General features: G+C 47.5%; 1 protein-coding gene across 1 annotated transcript in view; it reads left to right on the top strand.

Moving 5' to 3' along the window:
* Window positions 1–17,957, top strand: part of MIPEP (mitochondrial intermediate peptidase) — a 133,889-nt gene that overhangs the window by 102,396 nt on the left and 13,536 nt on the right. The window contains exons 17-18 of the mRNA XM_082859725.1: window positions 5,201–5,322; window positions 7,118–7,191. Of these exons, the coding sequence (XP_082715851.1) occupies window positions 5,201–5,322; window positions 7,118–7,191 (196 nt within the window). The remainder of the gene's footprint in view (window positions 1–5,200; window positions 5,323–7,117; window positions 7,192–17,957) is intronic.

Genomic DNA, 17,957 nt, shown 5'->3' with positions numbered 1-17,957 from the left:
TGTTCTTTTTCTAGTTCCTTGAAAAGACTAAAGCTAAACGCAGCATATCGTTGGGTCTTGTTCTTAGTTTATTCAGCCCGTCTGTGTCTTTTGATTGGCGAATTCAATCCGTTTACATTTAGAGTAATTATTGACAGGTACGGACTTACTGTTGCTGTTTTGTGAGTGTGTTTTGGTTGTTTTAGTGCCAACACCAGAGCTTCCGGATTGTGTCTTGTCCTTGTGGAGGCTTGCCTTGCTCCCCTGGGCTGCCCTCCTGACCCCAGAGGCTCTCTTTTTCTGTGGAAGTCCTTATTACTTTACTACGGGTTCCTTTAAAATGAAGAATCTGCCATTTTTTCCTTGAGATGTTACAGGCAAGGGGAAAAGCAATATTAAGGAGCTTTGATTAGGAGGAAAGAACCCAGCATGTCTAGTTTCCAGTTCTGTTTATTGCTTTTCACCTAATTATCTCCTTTAATTAGATTAACGTTACCTTCCCATGTTCCATCTAATAAATGCCTTTCCATGTGGATTGGTTACATCTTTGTTCTGCTCGTGGATTTGCTTTTGATAGACACACACAGCTATTTCCAGGAGGGGTTAAATTTTGTTCTGCAGAGCTTTTATTTTTTTCAATATTTATATGTAAATAGAATTGATGGTTAATGTTTTGTGTTACTATTAATTGCCTAAAGAGATTTGGTCAGGTAGTTAGAAGTCATTTTTTCTCATAAGACTGGGTCTAGTCTCCTTAAAATGAGCCATAAGTCTACCATTAGCAGAGAAAATGGTTTCTAGTTGTCATTGAGATCTTATAAAGTTCTCGTATTGGCACTCTGGAAATTACTCAGACTTCGATGGTAACATGAAGGAGGGATTTGTGGCCGCTGCCTATTATATGTTGGAGAGCAGCGTTAACATTGTAACTATTGTTATACTTAGGACTGGCATCGTTATGCTTCAGCCACATTCTTGCCGATGTCAGCACTGAGCCGCCCGCACGTCCCTGAGTCCTCCCCCTGGTCCAGCAGTGTCAGCATTTTAACTTATTCTTAGTATAATACTCGCTCGTATATCAACTTGTATAGGGGCTTTCCTTTTTAGCTGTAAAAATAGCTATGTGGTGTGTTCTGATATGTGTTGAAGCTGACGTGATGGAAATTAATTTACAAGTTGTAGGTGTCAAATATAAACACAGGAATACGGCATGGGGATCTGCTGGGGGATCAGGAATTTGAAATCAAGACGGTTGCAACTTTCACATTTGTAGGGAGCAGTAGGTCCCATATTAGATACTTGGGGTGTGCAGTGCAGAGCAGCAGTGAGGCAGGGGCTCTGAATTAGAAAGACAGCCGGGGGGGGCTTCCCTGGTGGCGCAGTGGTTGAGAGTCCGCCTGCCGATGCAGGGGACATGGGTTCGGGCCCCGGTCCGGGAAGATCCCACATGCCGCGGAGCGGCTGGGCCCGTGAGCCATGGCCGCTGAGCCTGCACGTCCGGAGTCTGTGCTCCGCAACGGGAGAGGCCACAGCAGGGAGAGGCCCGCGTACCGCTAAAAAAAAAAGAAAGCCGGGTCTGAATCCCGTGTGATCGTCTGTTGGTGTACAGGTAAGCTGCTGTGACAGAGACCCCCAAATACAGTGATGTAAGTAGGATGAAGCTCCTTTCCTCCTGCCCAGCAAGGCAGAGCTGAGCAGGTGGGGCCGGTGGGCTGGCGGCTCCTCCGCATGTGGCTTCTCTGAGTCCCGGGTGTGGGTCTGGTTCTCACTTCTTTAAGGCGTAGCAGGAAGGGGAAGGAGGTCGAGGGTGTGAGCAGCTTTGTTTTGAAGCACCTGGCAAGTACGTTATCTCCATTCACATCGGGTTGCAGGAAGTAGGGGCACAGCCACCCTGAGCCCAGAGGAGGCCTGGAGAACAGTGGCCACAGGCCTTGCTCCAGCTGAGCGGCAGAGGGGCAGTTGTGTTTCTGAACGGACGAGGGGTACTGGGCAGTCTCTGCCGGCAGCCTTGACCAAATTACACTTTTGAGTCTGTTGTAAAGTGTAAGCTGTTAAAATATTTACTGAAAATTATGAAGCATTTGTAGGAATACCTTCCTCAGAAGATATCCATGAAGACACAGGGTTATACATTTAATAAATATAGGTGCCCTTCCATATTTTCCATTTACTTTTCTTGTTAGTATTTTTGGACACAGCTCTCGTGGGACAAATTGCCGTGCGCCTAGTGGCTACAGCAGCACACAGCTCACGGCCCCCACGGGTCAGGAGGCCGCGCCCCGTGCTTGGGCCCCCACAAGGCTGCAGTCGGGGTGTTGGCCGGGCCCATGGCTCACCTGGGTTCTCGGCAGAATTCTTTTTTTTTTTTTAATTGTTTATTTATTTGAATTATTTATCTTTGGCTGCGTTGGGTCTTCGTTGCTGCGTGCGGGCTTCCTCTAGTTGCGGCAAGCGGGGCTACTGTTCGCTGCACTGCACAGGCTCTAGGCACGCGGGCTTCAGTAGTTGTGGCACGCGGGCTTCAGTAGTTGTGGCACGCGGGCTTCAGTAGTTGTGGCACGCGGGCTTCAGTAGTTGTGGCACGCGGGCCCTAGAGCGCAGGCTCAGCAGTTGTGGCGCACGGGTTTACTTGCTCCGTGGCATGTGGGATCCTCCCGGACCAGGGCTCGAACCCGTGTCCCCTGCAACGGCAGGTGGATTCTTAACCACTGCGCCACCAGGGAAGTCGCTCGGCAGAATTCTTATCTGTGCACTTGTAGGATGGAGGTACCCAGCTTCTTGCTGCCTGTCAGCTGTTGGACACCCCTGGGCCCCAGAGGCCACCCCCAGATCCCACAGGGTCCCTGCTGGTGGGCTTTCCCACCAGGGCCGCTGACCTCGGGCAACAGGAGGGTTTCTGCAGCGGGTCTGCAGCCTGGCAGACATCTCAAGTAAGTAACTCGCTGGGGCTGTGACCTCCCGCCTCCTTTGCCCGTTCTGGGGTCAGAAGCAAGGCTCTGGTCCTGCCCACACTCACGGTGAGGAGATTTCACACCGGCATCCACGGAGGCCACCTGAGAGTGTGCCCACCACAACGGCTGTGTTTCATCTCAAATAAATTCTGTTTTATTCCAAACTGAGAATTCCTGTTTGTTTGGCATTGTTGTTTCATGGGTTTTGGTAAAATGTCAGTGGGGACTTTTTATTAAATTAGAAGTACTAGTCTGTGTTACTTCATGGAAAACATTAAGAAAGAGAGAACATGAACCTGAGAAGGCAGGTTGGGGGGCGGGGGGTGTCTCCCGCCCACTGCTGTGGTTAAGTGCCCAGGGTTGGGTGTCGTAGAAGGAAACTTGGAGATAAAAGGATGAGGACAACATAATTCCAGGGCTTAAAATGAGATGCTGTCTTTTATTTTTCCAGGTGAATGAGTGAAGTGGTAACAAGGACTTAACATTAGGCTGAATTATCAGGAGTCCAGCTGTTTGTGGTCAGACAGCAATGGGATTGTAGGTCTTAGCGTGCCGTAAGCTTACGCTGGTGAAAGGTGTCCGGTGGTATAACTTATTTAGCGTGTCTTGAGGTATGGAAACCTGTAATTTAAGAACAAGACAGCAAGGTGTGCGCCATGCCTGAGTAGCTCTGTCCAGGTGGGAGGCTGGTGGGAGGCAGACGCCGTGGACTCTGTGTCCAGGTATGCAGGTGTGGATCCTGCCGGGCGAGCTGCCGGGCTTCGGCACCTGTGCCTGGGGGTCTGGTTACTGTGACAGCCTTGCGAGTGTACCGTCCAGCACCAGTGGTGGCCGTGTGGAGTCGGGGACCACCGCCCTGGGTTGTGGTGCCCCACCCCTGGGGTCTCGCCTTCACAGAGGGCCGGGCGAGGTGTCCCACACAGACGGAGGGACACAGCTCGCGAGCCCCCCCTTGCTTCCAGTCGCTTCCCGGTTGGAAGGGGAGGGTGGATCCCGAGGGTTCCCGTTCCCTCCGCCAGACCTCCTCCTGTTCCAGCTCTAGCCTGAGAGCTGGCCGGCCTGCCCTACACCCAGCCCAGGCCGAGCGCCCGTCGTGAGGTGCTGGACGCCACTCAGAGCGCCGGGCCCCTGTGTGCCACGTGGGGGACTCTGAGGTGTCCTCGGATCCGCCGCCCCGCCGTCAGCAGGGAACTGTCTGTTCGCTTGTAGTTTGTGGCTTGATCAGTTAGGTGGAAATTGTTTATCTAGTTAAACATTTGTGGTGATGATTAAACTTTATACTTTATTTTCCAGGGGGTGAAAAGACTTATTAGACAATAATTTACCTTAGTTTAAAAACTTAGGCTTCAATTTTTTTTTCCTAACAATTTTACCGTCAGCTAAAGCACACATGAAAAGACAGCAGAGTATTGCTGCATGTCAGATTTGTTTCAGTAAAGTAAAAATTTTTAAGTCACAACCGTGTCATTTGAGGATGGCTTCTGTAATTCTGGCTTTTGTAGCAGTGGTGTCGCGACTGTGCTGTGGGCAGCTTAGGCCTTTGCACTTGGATAACCCTCTTCCTACTAACCACCCAGAACCTACTTGTTTTCTTTCAGCTTGTAGGTCCAGAAAAAGAACAGTATTTGCAGGAAAAGAGTTTTCCAGTGGAAGGGTATTCTTCCCTGGGAACTCCCGTGGCCTTTTTTTACAGTAACAACGTCACTGGCCTCAAAAAGAACGGCACCCGGTGCCAGGCCAGAGCGCCCTCTCCCGACCCAGTGGCCAGGCTTCCCAGCAGGCCGGAATCATGGGACACGCGTGCTGCCCTGTTGCTGACGCTACGCTGCGTGTCTGGGCATCCTCCCTCTGTTTCTGCCAGACACGAGTCCAGGGGCAGTGAACCCGTACAGAACAGTCCGGTGTCAGGGCTGGTTCTGCTGAGGCCGCCTCACTGCCCCGTCCTGGCGTGGTCTCCCCCGTCGCACGAGGACCTACACAGCCAGCCCTGGTGGCCTGGGGCCGCCCCGGCAGCCTCGTTTTACCTCCGTCACCTCTAGAGGCCCGTCTCCCCAAACAGCCTCACTCCGAGGTCCTGGGGACTGGGGCTCGGCATGAGGGTTTTGAGGGGACTCACTGCCGTCCTCACAGTGTGCGCCACGTGGAAAGTGGCCCCCGTGAGGCCGGCCCCCTGGGGTGCCATGTCACGGGCGCGCCTGCAGGCTCCCGTGTGCCTCCCGGCGGCGCCCGGATGCGGCCTCAGCGCCCCCTGTGCCCTTTCTGTCCCGCAGGCCTGGCAGCTGCGCTTCAGCCACCTCGTGGGCTACGGCGCCAAATACTACGCCTACCTGGTGTCCAGGGCAGTGGCGTCCATGGTCTGGAGGCAGTGCTTTCTCCGGGATCCGTTCAACAGGTAAAGAGACGGGGGTTTCATGGCCTGCTGCGTCCCCGCAGGACGCTGGGGCTGCTGCTGCCGGGGCCCCTCCCCAGCAGGAGCCCGGGGAAGCCAGCTTCTGGTTCCACGGGTCCTTAGAAGGAGCTTCCTTGGAAAGCAAAGCACTAATTGAGACCTGGTCTCTCAGTCGTTCAGAGCGGTCTGTCTGCGCCACACAGGTCGCACGGTCAGGAGGCCTCACTGCGCAGGTTGAGGCCCGTGGCCCCTCAGATGCCGGGAGCGCCCTCGAGTTTCCCACGCAGGTTATCTCACGTTAGTCCCAGCAGCCCTGGCGGAGCAGGAGTTTCATAAGAGGAACCGAGGCTCAGAGGGGGTGGTGCGTTCAGGGCTTCACAGCGAACCAGCTGGACTCAGGTGGGAACCAGGTCTGCTGATTCCCAGGCCCTCGCCCCCCGCCCGACCCCTCAGCTCTTCATGTCGTTGGCAAAGGCTCGGGTGTTCTCAGCAGTCCATCATCGCCTTCAGTTCCAGGATCTTTTGAACTCGAGTCTGATGTAATAGAATTTTTAAACGTTTTACAGCTTGGTACCCACATGCTATTGTGACTTCAGCCCTCTGCACACTGTAGACATTTGGTCTACTTTCTAAAATTTTATTATTTTCAAAGGCTCTGAAGCCAAAATTGAGTACCATAAATCAATTCTGGGCATCATAATTCTTCACTGAAGATTTCTATAAAATCGGCAAAATACTATCTTGTTTAAAGGAATCACACACTTTACTAGAAAACCACATGCTTTTAAATACATGTATTCCCCAGTATTTATATCTGTTTATGTATGCATTCTCGCCTAGACATGCAGTTGCTCTGCTTTTACGGGCATGTAAGCTAGTAAAAATACTCAGTGGACTAGAAAATTTCTAACCTCTACCAAAAGATCCTTTTTGATCCCAGTTCTGAGAAGTCTCCCGGTTGGAAGCAGCAAAGCTGAGGCCAGGCGGGGCCTCTCAGCTGCCCTGTCCACGCCCCCTGCCTCGGGGCCTCGGGGCCGCGGGGCCTCAGTGCTCCCTTCAGGGCGGAGCCAAGACAAGCGTTCGATGTCATCCTGCTGCTGAGAGTGAAGTGCTGGCAGCATTTCCAATTAGAGACCATATTCGCAAAATTGCCCACGGAAAGATCCTCCAGAAATAGTGGAGTGAAAACGTACTTTATTTAACTTCAGTTATTTGCATTAAAGGAATTGCATTTTCTATTTAAAAAGAGAGTAACCATTAATTTAGAGGATTTCTGTCTGCCCCCCTTCGAGTGTCAGGGACACTGTTCCTTATTGAATCCAGCTGGTGAAGAGCAGCACGGACCGCAAGTGTTCTCTGTTATCCTTAGCCAGGGCTTCCTGGTGTAGTGAACCCTCTCCTGACAGCTTTTCTGACTTCACTCTTAGGTCACAGTGTTATTTTCTCTCTGTTGGGTGCCATTTCAAATTCTTCTTTGAGAGGAGAGCATAAATGATTTCAAATCTCACTTTAGAATAATCCTATAGATGATGGAGAATGGGGTACGATTTTCTACTTGTTCTGTACCACATAAACTAAACAACCCTTTCTAGAAAGAGCAGGCTTGCTCTTACAGTGACTATATCACCACTGGTCTGTCTTCATGGAGTACGTTAAAAATCGGAATGAGATTTTTAGAAGCCAGAAGATAATGCATGGCAGCTTTTCTGAATCTGACATCAGTGTGGCTTCACTTGGGGGACTCAGGCGGGTGTGGGTGGGTGCGTGCAGGCTCCAGTGACAGTCCTCTCCTCCCCAGGGCGGCGGGGGAGCGCTACCGCCGGGAGATGCTGGCGCACGGCGGGGGCAAGGAGCCCCTGCTCATGGTGCAAGGTAAGCCCACTGAGACGCGCTTTTTTTTTTTTTAAGGTTTATGTGTTAACATTAGCACTTTGGGTTTTGCTTCGTGTCATCTGTAATGAAAGATGTTTCCAATTTTGTCTATTTGTTTTTAAAGACATGATGCGTCAGCTGTGCCCTTTGTTCTGAGCATCTGTTTCATGGTGTCCCAAGTAAGTTAGTGTGATTTATTTAGATTGAGAAAAAATTTCAGGCTTCAACTCTCAAAATGTTACTAACACTCTAATAGGAAACTGTTAAGTTATTGTGAATCCTCAGAAAATTTGCTTTCAGATTTTAATACTCATTTCTTATTCCCTTATGAAAGCCTAGCAATACATCTGTTAGAAATTCCAAGGCATCAGGGTGGATTTTTTACTCAAAAAATTAGAACCTAATTCAGCCTTAGACATCTCAGATGCTTCTTTTCCTATGTTTTTTAAGTATCTCCACTGAAAATTTAATTGTGAATGGAAGTGACCGTCATGATGTTCCTTGGAATGTTCTCACAAATATTTCAAGGAAACGTGGGTGATCTTGGGTGCTCTCGGGATGCCGGCATTTCCATGCAGCCGGTCCCTCTGACTACCTGACGAAAGTGCATTTAGGAGGTGACTCCCGGCCTTAGGGGGATGCTGTCTCCCTAGTGGCAACGCAGCAGTCCTGCTCGTGGCGGGTTGGGGTGGCGTCCCTTGCGCACGCCTGTCGCACCTGCTGTCCCCTCGGGCAGCCGAGGGCTGCTCACGCGCCAGGCACCGGGGGTGACAAAATCCCGCTGGGGACCTCGGTTCCGTCAGCTTTTCTGGGAGGACGTGCTCGTCCAGGCTCGGTCTGCCCCCTGCCGCTCCGGTGCGCAGAGCGGGTCTGCCGGCAGTCTCCTGCGGCCCAGCCCTGCTGTGCTTTGGGGGTGATGCCCGGTCCCCCATCTGTGACTGCGCCTCGGGTCACCCTCTCGACGAGGAGGCTTGTGATGCCCCCCTCTCGACGAGGAGGCTTGTGATGCCCCCCCTTTTCTGGCTGATCCTGCCGGCCCTTGTTGAGTTCTGCTACGTCCAGTCACTGTTTTAAATGGGTTTCGTGTCCTGATTAATGAAATCTTCCAGCAGCCCTCTCAGGTGGGGTGTTCAGTACCTTCTTACCGATGGTGGAACAGCTCAGGCCCGGGCCCTGTGGTGCAGCAGAGACGGAGGAGCCCCACCAGGATTGGAGCCTGGGACTTCCGACCACAGGGCCGGAGCTCTGAGCAGCTCCCTGGGTAGGACTGCCGGCCGCGGGCCCCTTGTGGACTCGGTAACAGTGAAATTACTTGGCTTGTGATGGTCTGCATGGCGCCCTTTGGGCTGGTAGTTTGTGGTGCTGCGTGGACAGCCCGCTGTGAGTGGGGGCAGAAGAGGCTCCAGGGCTGGTTCTCACGCGGATGTTCTGGTGGGAAAGCTCTCTCAGCAGCAGTGCTTAGTTTATCCTTCCTGACACCAGGGTCTAAACGCTGTCTGCACATAAATATTAGCTTACATATGGCTCCAGCAAAAGAAAAATATTAAATCCTTTTCAGTGTTTGTCTTTTGGTTGGTGTATTTTCCTACTCTGCTTCCAAGATGGTTGTGTCATCTCTCTGGAAATTCTGGAAATTCTGTTCTTCATATGAAACATTTTTGTGTGAAGAAAAAATATTTTTCCACGAGAGAAAAACAAGCCTGTGGTTCAAACTAGAAATGAGAAGGTATTCAGACCACAGCTAACACCAGCAATAGAACTGCTCGGCTTCTAAGGGTTACCCTTTTCCTCAGTGTTCCTCCTTAATTCACGTGATCGGTTACACAGCGGATGAATGGGGCCACGCGCAAGAGGGTGTTACGCCAGTTGTCACTCCGTAGGGTTGGGTTTGTAAGACAAGATCAGCAGTGGCGTCCCCTCTTCCTGTGTGCGAACGGCCAGCCTGCACCCCCAAAGCAGGAGCGTCCTGCATGATGGCTCATAGCATCGGGGTGGCCCTAGGAGGAGTGACTGTGAAATTACTCAGCGTCATGATAGTTGCTTCATCTGTTTTATTTACTTACTAGGTAAATGTAAAGAATTATGTTGAGTAGCAGAAGGTAAAGAAACAGAATCCGTACCTTCCAGTTATGTACCTCTGTGACCTAGTGCCACCTTTATTAACCTCCTTACTTAAGACCCAACATTTCAGGCGAACGCCGAGCCCTTCCTTAGTCAGGATACCGTGGGTTGTGCTGGTGCTCTCTGTATGACCTACTCAAGTCAAACACGGCCGTGCTTTTGATCTTTGAACGATAAACGCCTCACAGGTGAACCTTGAGCTCGCTGGCCTGTTTTAGAGTCGCCTCAGGTCTGAAGGGAGTGCCGCCCGGGAGCCTCGGGGAAGATCCATGTGCGGCAACACAGACTTTTCTTCAAGGGCCTATAGTTTTTCCCTCAAAACTCTATAAACGCCATTGGAAGAAAACAAAAAGTGGTTAAGAAGGTATTTCCTTCCTGGGGGGGCGGGGAGGAGGGGAGCGGTCACGTCGCACAGTACAACAGAATTGGAGTTGCAGTTGCCAGCTCCGGTACTTAGCAAATTCCTCGACCAAGTCGATTTCCCTAAGGGACGCAAAACGTGATTTGACTTCAAAACACTTTTCTAATCTGCAGGTTGAAATTGTGTCCTTATCTAGTTTTAAACACATCCATAGCACATATAAGGATGTTATAAGCAGAATATTCAGTTACTTTAATCCTCCACTAAAACACAGGGTGGCAACACACCTGACTGAATTCAACTCTCCTAACTGCCGAGGGTTCTGGGGTGAGTTGAACTCTTTGTACATTCCATACAGTGTTTTCTCGTTTAAGTATCACATTTCTTAGTAATAAGAGAACTTAGTTTTTGCTTACAATAAACCAGGATGATATGACATTTTCATTCATTTTGCCATATACTAGAAAAGTTTTTAGGTGTGCTGTGGTGAACATGACCCAGAGTTCAGTTTCTGCAGACCATTTCAGAAAATGAATGTCTCTAGAAAGATAAACAGTGAGTTTGTAACAAGGAGGTAATACCTGGTAGCCACCTGGAACGAGAATTGTTTCTCCCACAGCAGGTAGAAGAGGGGGATTATACAGCTGTTGGGGGTCGGAGCTGTATTATTTCAGCAGTTCAAGAAGGACAGGTGAAGTCCCCACAGGAGGTTACATCTTCCAGTGTAAACTGCTTTATCTTTCTTTTACGTTATCCGAAATTCTTGAGTAAATGGCCCTTGTTGAGAGTGTTTAGGTTCAGATGTTACTTATCTTTAAATAACTAGGAAAAAACCAGTAACGAGGCTCATTCTCCTCCCTGCCACCTTCCTCCCGATGCCTCGTCTTCCTCAGGCGATCTTTGAAGGCTGACGTGAGACTGAGTTGGGCTTAGAATGTGAAGATGTCAGTGGCCTGAGCCTTGAGGCCTCAGTGATCCCCAAAGTCTGTGTGTGTTTTCACATTGACACTGGTGAGGCCTGCCTGACGGCCACTGATGAGCAGTAAAATTTTCCGTGATCTGTTTCCATATAAGCTCTTTAGACTTCTGTGGCAAAGCTAGCAACTTGAGTCACCGTCGTTCCCATGGGATGATTCTCGCCACAGCCGCGTAAGCACGGTGCCCACCGAGTCTCACATTTCTGCCTCTGGTAATGGATCCTGTGTGCGCTCGCCTGCAGCCTTGGCACGAAGGGTTTTGTGGGGAAAGGAAAGGTTAAAGCCCAAGATTTTGGCGTTCCAAGTGGTTCTTTTAAAATATTAAACAACTTTATTTCTGTTCTCCTTTCCAGAAAAGGAACTCTTAGTTTTATGACTTTTGGCCCAAAGCAGTATGAAAGTAGAGATATAACATTAGAACTTGACAGAGTTTTCAAAAGGACGAAACATCAGATAAGATGAAAAGGAATAGTAGATAAATTCTCAGCGAAGCTCCCTTCAGTCTGTTCTGTGTCGCCAGACTGACTTGTGGAACCAAAGTCTAGAAGCCCCAGGCCTCACACTTCCGCAGAGCTTCGTGGCTTTCAAAACACATTCGTCGTTGCCATAACTATCCTATATCATCTCTTCTTACTACATCGTACTCTTATTCAAGAAACAAGCCAGAAATTTGTGGTGTGTATTCCAAATGGTCACCCTCGTCCCCCAAGGAGATTAATACAAACAGTGTACGATGGTAACCTCTCTCCTTGGTCCTAGGAGCAGCAAGTGCCCGGAGCTTGGTTTGACACCTTCTCCCCTAGAGGAAGCAGGGCTCCTTGGGGGAAGGGCTGACCCCAGGGCTGGCCTGCAGCGCCCTGCAGCGCCAGGAAGGACGCAGGTGCTCAGGAGTGCACACGAGGACGGGCATGTGTGTCCCGAGGGACAGGCTCCCACTACAAACGAACCTCAACGGCCAGAACTTTAACAATTTGAGCAAAAAAGTAACTAAGGCAGCATTGGGAAATAGTACCAAGTATAAGTGTGCATCCATGAGCCCGCCTGACAGGAACGATTGAATGAATCAGCAGGGCAGACCTCCCCGTGCACGAGAGTTCAGATGGTTCTGTAGGTGCCCCCTGCCCCCCGAGTGTGGGCTGCGCGGTGACCTCCCCCTTTCATACTGTGCTCTGGAAGGAAGGGAGGGAGACTTTACATGAAACTCTGCCTCGGCCCGGTGTTCAGGGTCAGCACCAGCAAGGCGAGTCATGCTGTCACGACCCCTAGTGTGATGAGAAGGGCACCTCACCTCTGGGGTCTTCCTTCCCAGGGTGTCACAGACAAGGGGCAGCAGAGTCGAGCCTCGGCTCTCTGAGAGGAAGAGACGGCTAGGCCCGCGCTGTGCCCTGGCGCCTGCAGCAGGGTGTGCTGTGCACACCATCGTGGGAACCTGCTGCGTTAATGCATACTTAAGTTAGAGTTCACCTGGAAGGGCAGATGTCTCCTGCGCCATTAACAACGTGATTATGGGGGATCGAACAAGATGGTGGAATAGAGGAGGGCATGGAGCTCACCTCCCCCGAGGAACACATCAAACATACATCCACGTGTGGCATGAGTCTCACGGAAAACTAACTGGAAACTGGCAGAAGGACTCCTGTACAAGCAAAGCTGTAATGGGGTAGGAAAGGAAGAAAAGTGATCGGGTCTGGACCTGTGCCCCTGGGAGGGGACTCAGAGGAAGAGAGAGATGGCACAGGCAGAGACCTGCTCTGGGCAGTGAGCGGTGAGAGCCGCAGACTGGGCACCTCTGTCCTGGCATCCAGCACAGGGCAGATGAGCCCCGAGGCACAGAGGAAAGGGCGGGTTGAAGGCTTCTCTGGCGCTGGCCAGGTTTCCGCCGGCTGCCTCAGTGCACGCTCCAGCCCCACGTACCCCATGTCACCGGGCAGCACAGGGTCTATGGCAGCAGACTCGTGGGACCCAGAGGCTACTGGGACAGAGCCTGGACAGGGTGGCAGCCAGTGTTGGCACCCACTCAAGCAGTCCCCCCAGCCCAGAACTCTGACAGCAGCTGCTCCACCACAGCTCACAGCCCCGTGTGCACTGAGGCCCCACCCGGGCCCCATCCGCCCTACAGTGTGGCCCTACAACGGGCAGGGGCAGCTGTGAGGGACAAAGGGGACTCTCGCCTGAGGCTTTCCCACAGAGCCAGGGAACACGGCGGGCACCGCACAGGCCGTGCGTCAGAGACAGCCCAGACCTCTGGCTGCAGCCAGCATGTGCCAACAGCCTGCACAGGCCCCCTTGCTTCAGCATCCCTGCCTGTGCAGCGAGGGTCCCAGTGTAGGGAGCAGGGAAAGCACACATGTACAGGGAGCAGAGCCAGCCCAGGCCTGACCCCTGGGGCTTCTGCTCCAGCACCTTGGGATCAGGTCCCACCCCCAGTAGGGCAGTGATGGCCACTGAGCAGAAGGGAAGTCTTGCTTCACACCCAGCTCCAGCTCTAGCTCCTCCAGCCCCAGCCCCACCCCAACCAAGGTGATAGCTTCCAGCACACCCTGAGGAAGACATGGCTTGTGTCCACATCAGATCAACTTTCCCACCAAAGGCATCAGACACTCACAGTCTGTATAGGGCCAGTCCCTCGTAAGAACGTGGTCCCTTCAAGACCACAACAGGAAACTGTTGCACCTAAATTCGTAGAGGCAGAGGAATTGCTCTCAATTGAAATACCCCTGAAAAAAGTAATAAAACAGAAATAATTTATCAGATAAAGAATTGAAAGCATTGGTAATAAAATTGTTAAGTGAATTAGAGAAAAGAATACATGAGCACAGTGAGAGTTCTAACAAGGAACTAGAAAATATGAAAAAGACCCAATCAAAAATGAAGAATTCAATCACTGAAATCAAAAAACACACTAGACAGAATGAATAGCAGACTAAGCAATACAGAAGACCACTTAAGGGATCTGGAAGATACAGCAAACAAATGTAAAAAAATTAAAAAAGGTTAAGAGATCTCTGGATAACATTAAGCATACCAACATTCACATTTATAGGGGGTCCCAGAAGAGAGAAAAGGGTATTGAAAATGTATTTGAAGAAATCATGGCTGAAAACTTCCCAAATCTGAAGAAGGAAACGGATATCCAGATACAGACGCACAGAGGGTCCCAAACAAGATAAACCCAAACAGACCCACACCAAGACATTATAATTAAAATGGCAAAAGTTAAAGAGAGAAGCCTAAAGGCAGCAGCAAGAAAAAAATAATCATATACAAGGGAATTTGCATAAGGCTACCAGCTGATTTCTCTGCAGAAGCTCTGCAGGCCAGAAGAGACTGACATGATATATTCAAAGTGCTGAAAGGGAAAAGCCTGCAACCTAGGATACTCTACCCAGCAAGATTTTCATTTAGAATCTAAGGAGAGAGAACTTCTCAGACAAACAAAAACTAAGAGTTCATCAATGCTAAATCTACCCCAAAAGAAATATTAAAGAATCTTCTCTAAGTGGAAAAGAAGAATCTACAGGAAAGGGAAAACTCCGTAAGGACTGAGGATCAACCACTTAAATAAGCCAGTACGAAGATAAAAAGAAAAATGTAAAAGCAACTCTAACGATAATAAGCAGTTAAGTGATAAACATGAAATGTAAAGTATGACATCAGAATCACAAAATGGGGGGGAGGAGTAAAAAATGTGGATCTTCTAGAATACGAAGTTAAATGACTATCAGTTTCAAACAAGTAGGTAAAATTATAGATCAGTATATATATAAACCCCATGGTAATCACAAATCAAAAACCTACAATAGATACACAAAAACTAAAAAGAAAGGAAAACAAGTACACTACTAAAGAAAATCGTCAAACCACAAGGGAAAAAAACAAGAAATGAACAGAGAAGAACTAAAAAAAGCAACTGGAAAACAAGGAAAAAAATGGCAGTAAGTACATACCTATCAGTAATTACTTTAAATGTCAATGGACTAAATGCTCTGATCAAAAGACATAGGGTGGCTGATTGGATTAAAACAAAACAAGACCCTTCCATATGCTGCCTACAAGAGACTTACTTCAGAGCTAAAGACACACAAACTGAAAGTGAGGGGATGAAAAAAGATATTTCATGCAAACAGAAATGACAAGACAGTGGGCATAGCAATACTGATCAGATAAAACAGACTTTAAAACAAAGGCTATAACAAAAAACAAAGAAGACTGTATATCATTATACAATGATAAAGGAACTCAATATAAGAAGAGGATATTACACTCATTAACATATAGGCACCCAGGACAGGAGCACCTAAATATATGAAGCAAATACTAACAGACATAAAGGGAGAAACTGACAATAATACAATAATCTTAGGGGACTTTAACACCCCCACTTACATCAATGGACAGATAATCCAGACAGAAAACCAGTAAGGCAACAGTGGTCTTAAATGACACAACAGACTAGTTTGACTTAATAGATATCTACAGGACATTCCATCCATAAACAGCAGATACACATTCTTCTCACGTGCACATGGAATGATCTCTAGTATAGATCACATGCTAAGCCACAAAACAATTCTCAAAAAATTGAAGAAGACAGAAATTATATGAAGCGTTTTCTCCCAACCACAACAGTATGAAACTAGAAATCAGTTACAGGAGGAAAAATGGGAAAAGAACAAACATGTGGACACTATAAAAACCAGTGGGTCAGTGAACAAAGCAGAGGAAATCAGAAAATACCTCGAGACAAGTGAAAGTGGAAATACAACTCTCCAAAATCAGCACAAGCAGAGGGAAGTTCACGGCAATACAGGCCTGCCTTGAAACACAAGAAAAATCTCATATAAACAGTCTAACCTACCACCTAACAGAATTAGAAAAAGAAGAACCAGCAAAGCCCAACATCAGGAGAAGGAAGGAAATAATAAAGATCAGAGAAAATAAAGAGAGATAAAAAATAGGAAAGATCAGTAAAACCAAGAGCTGGGGGTTTTTTTGAAAAGATAAAATTGACAAACCTCTAGCAAGGCTCACCAAGAAGAAAAGAGAGAGGACCCAGAGAAACAAAGTAAATGAAAGAGGAAAAATAATAACCAATACCACAGAGATAAAAAATGATAAAAGAATACTATGACAATAAATAGACAACTTAGAAAAAATGGACAAATTTCTAGAAACATACAGCATGCCAAGACTGAATCAAGAAGAAACACTTTGAACAGACTGATCACTAGAAGTGAAACTGAATCTGTAGTTGTAAAAAACTCCCAGCAAACAAAAGTGAGGACTGGACGGCTTCACAGGGGAATTCTACCAAACATACAAATAAAAGCTAATACTTATCTTCCTCAAACTATTCCCCAGAATTGAAGAGAATGGAACACTCCCAAGGTCATTCTACAAGACTACCATTACCCTGATACCAAAACCAAAGACGATACAAAAAAAGAAAATTACAGGCCAATATCTTTGATGAATATAGATGCAAAAATTCTCAACAAAATATTAGCTAAGCCAAATCCAAAATATGTAAAAAGGATCATACAGCATAATCAAGGGAGATTTATTCCAGGTACGCAAGGATGGTTCAGTACTCGCAAGTCAATCAGTGTGGTACAACACATTAATAAAAATCAAATGATCATCTCAAAAGACACAGCAAAAGTATTTGACAAAATTCATCTATTCATGATTAAAACTCCTACCAAAGTTGGTATAGAGGAAATATATCTCAACATAATCAAGAACATTTATGACAGACCACAGCTACCATCATACTCAGCAGTGAAAAGACGAAAAAGCGTTTCCTCTAAATTCAGGAACAAGGCAGAGATGCCCACTCTTGCCATCAATTTAATATAGTATTAGAGGTCCTAGCCACAGCAGTCAGACAAGAAAAAGAAAGAAAAGGCATCCAAATTGGAAGGGAAGAAGTCAAACTGTCACTATTTGCAGATGACAATATTTTATATAGAAAACCCTGAAGTCTCCACCAAAAAACTATTAGAATAAATAAATTCTGTAAAGTTGCAGGATACAAGATTAATCTACAGAAGTCTGTTGCTTTTTCTATACACTAGTAATTAACTATCAGAAAGGGAAAGCAAAACAAAAAAATCCTATTTAAAATCACATCAAAAAGCATAAAATACCTAGGAATAAATTAACCAAGAAAGTGAAAGATCTAGACACTGAAAACTATAAAACACTGATGAAGGACACTGAAGATGATACAAAGAAATGGAAGGATATCCAGTGCTTTGGATAGGAAGAATTAATATTGTTAAAATGGTCATACCTCTCAAAGCAATCTACAGGTTTAATGCAATCCCTGTCAAAATACTGATGACATTTTTCACATAACTAGAATAATCCTAAAATTTGTATAGGACCACAGAAGACCCAGAATTGTCAAAGCAATCCTGAGAAAAAAGAACAAAGCTGGAGGCATAACCTCCCAGACTTCAGACTGTACTGTAAAGCTACAGTAATAAAAACAGTGTGGTAATGGCACAAAAACAGACACACAGATCAGTGGAACAGTGAGCCCAGAAATAAACCCACGCACCTGTGGTCAATTAATCTACAACAAAGGAGGCAAGAATAAACAATGGAGAAAGACAGTCTCTTCAAAGCTTAACAGCAAAGGAAACCATCAATGAAACAAAAAGACAACCTACAGAATAGGAGAAAATATTTGCAAATGGTATGACCAACAAGGGGTTGATATAAAAAATATATAAACAGCTCATACAACTCAGTATCAAAAAAACAATCCAATCAAAAAATGGGCAGATGACCTGAATACAGGTCATCTGTGACCTGTGGCCAACAGGCACAGGAAAAGATGTTCAACATCGCTAATTACTAAGGAAATGCAAATAAAAACGACAGTGAAGTGTCGTCACACTGGTCAGAATGGCTGTCATCAAAACGTCTATAAGTAAATATTGGAGAGAGCGTGGGGAAAAGGGAACTCTCTTGCACTGTTCGTGGGAATGTAAATTGGTACAGTCACTACGGAAAACGGTATGAGGGTTCCTCAGAAAACTAGAAATAGAGCTACCATATGATCTAGCAGTTCCACTCCTGGGTATATATGTAGAACAAAACGAAAACACTAATTTGAAAAGATACATGCACCCCAGTGTTCATAGCAGCACTGTTTACAATAGCCAAGACATGGAAGCAACCCAAGTGTTCATCCACAGATGAATGGATAAAAGAGATGTGGTACACACACACACATATACACGCAGTGGATTATTATTCATCCATAAAAACAATGAAATTCTGCCCTTTGCAGCAAC

This window comes from Leucopleurus acutus (genome assembly GCF_964270905.1).
Source record: "Leucopleurus acutus genome assembly, chromosome: 18".
In the NCBI taxonomy this organism is placed as follows: Eukaryota; Metazoa; Chordata; class Mammalia; order Artiodactyla; family Delphinidae; genus Leucopleurus; species Leucopleurus acutus.
The sequence above is the reverse complement of the archived record's forward strand: the minus strand, read 5'-3'. Positions and strand labels throughout refer to the sequence as shown.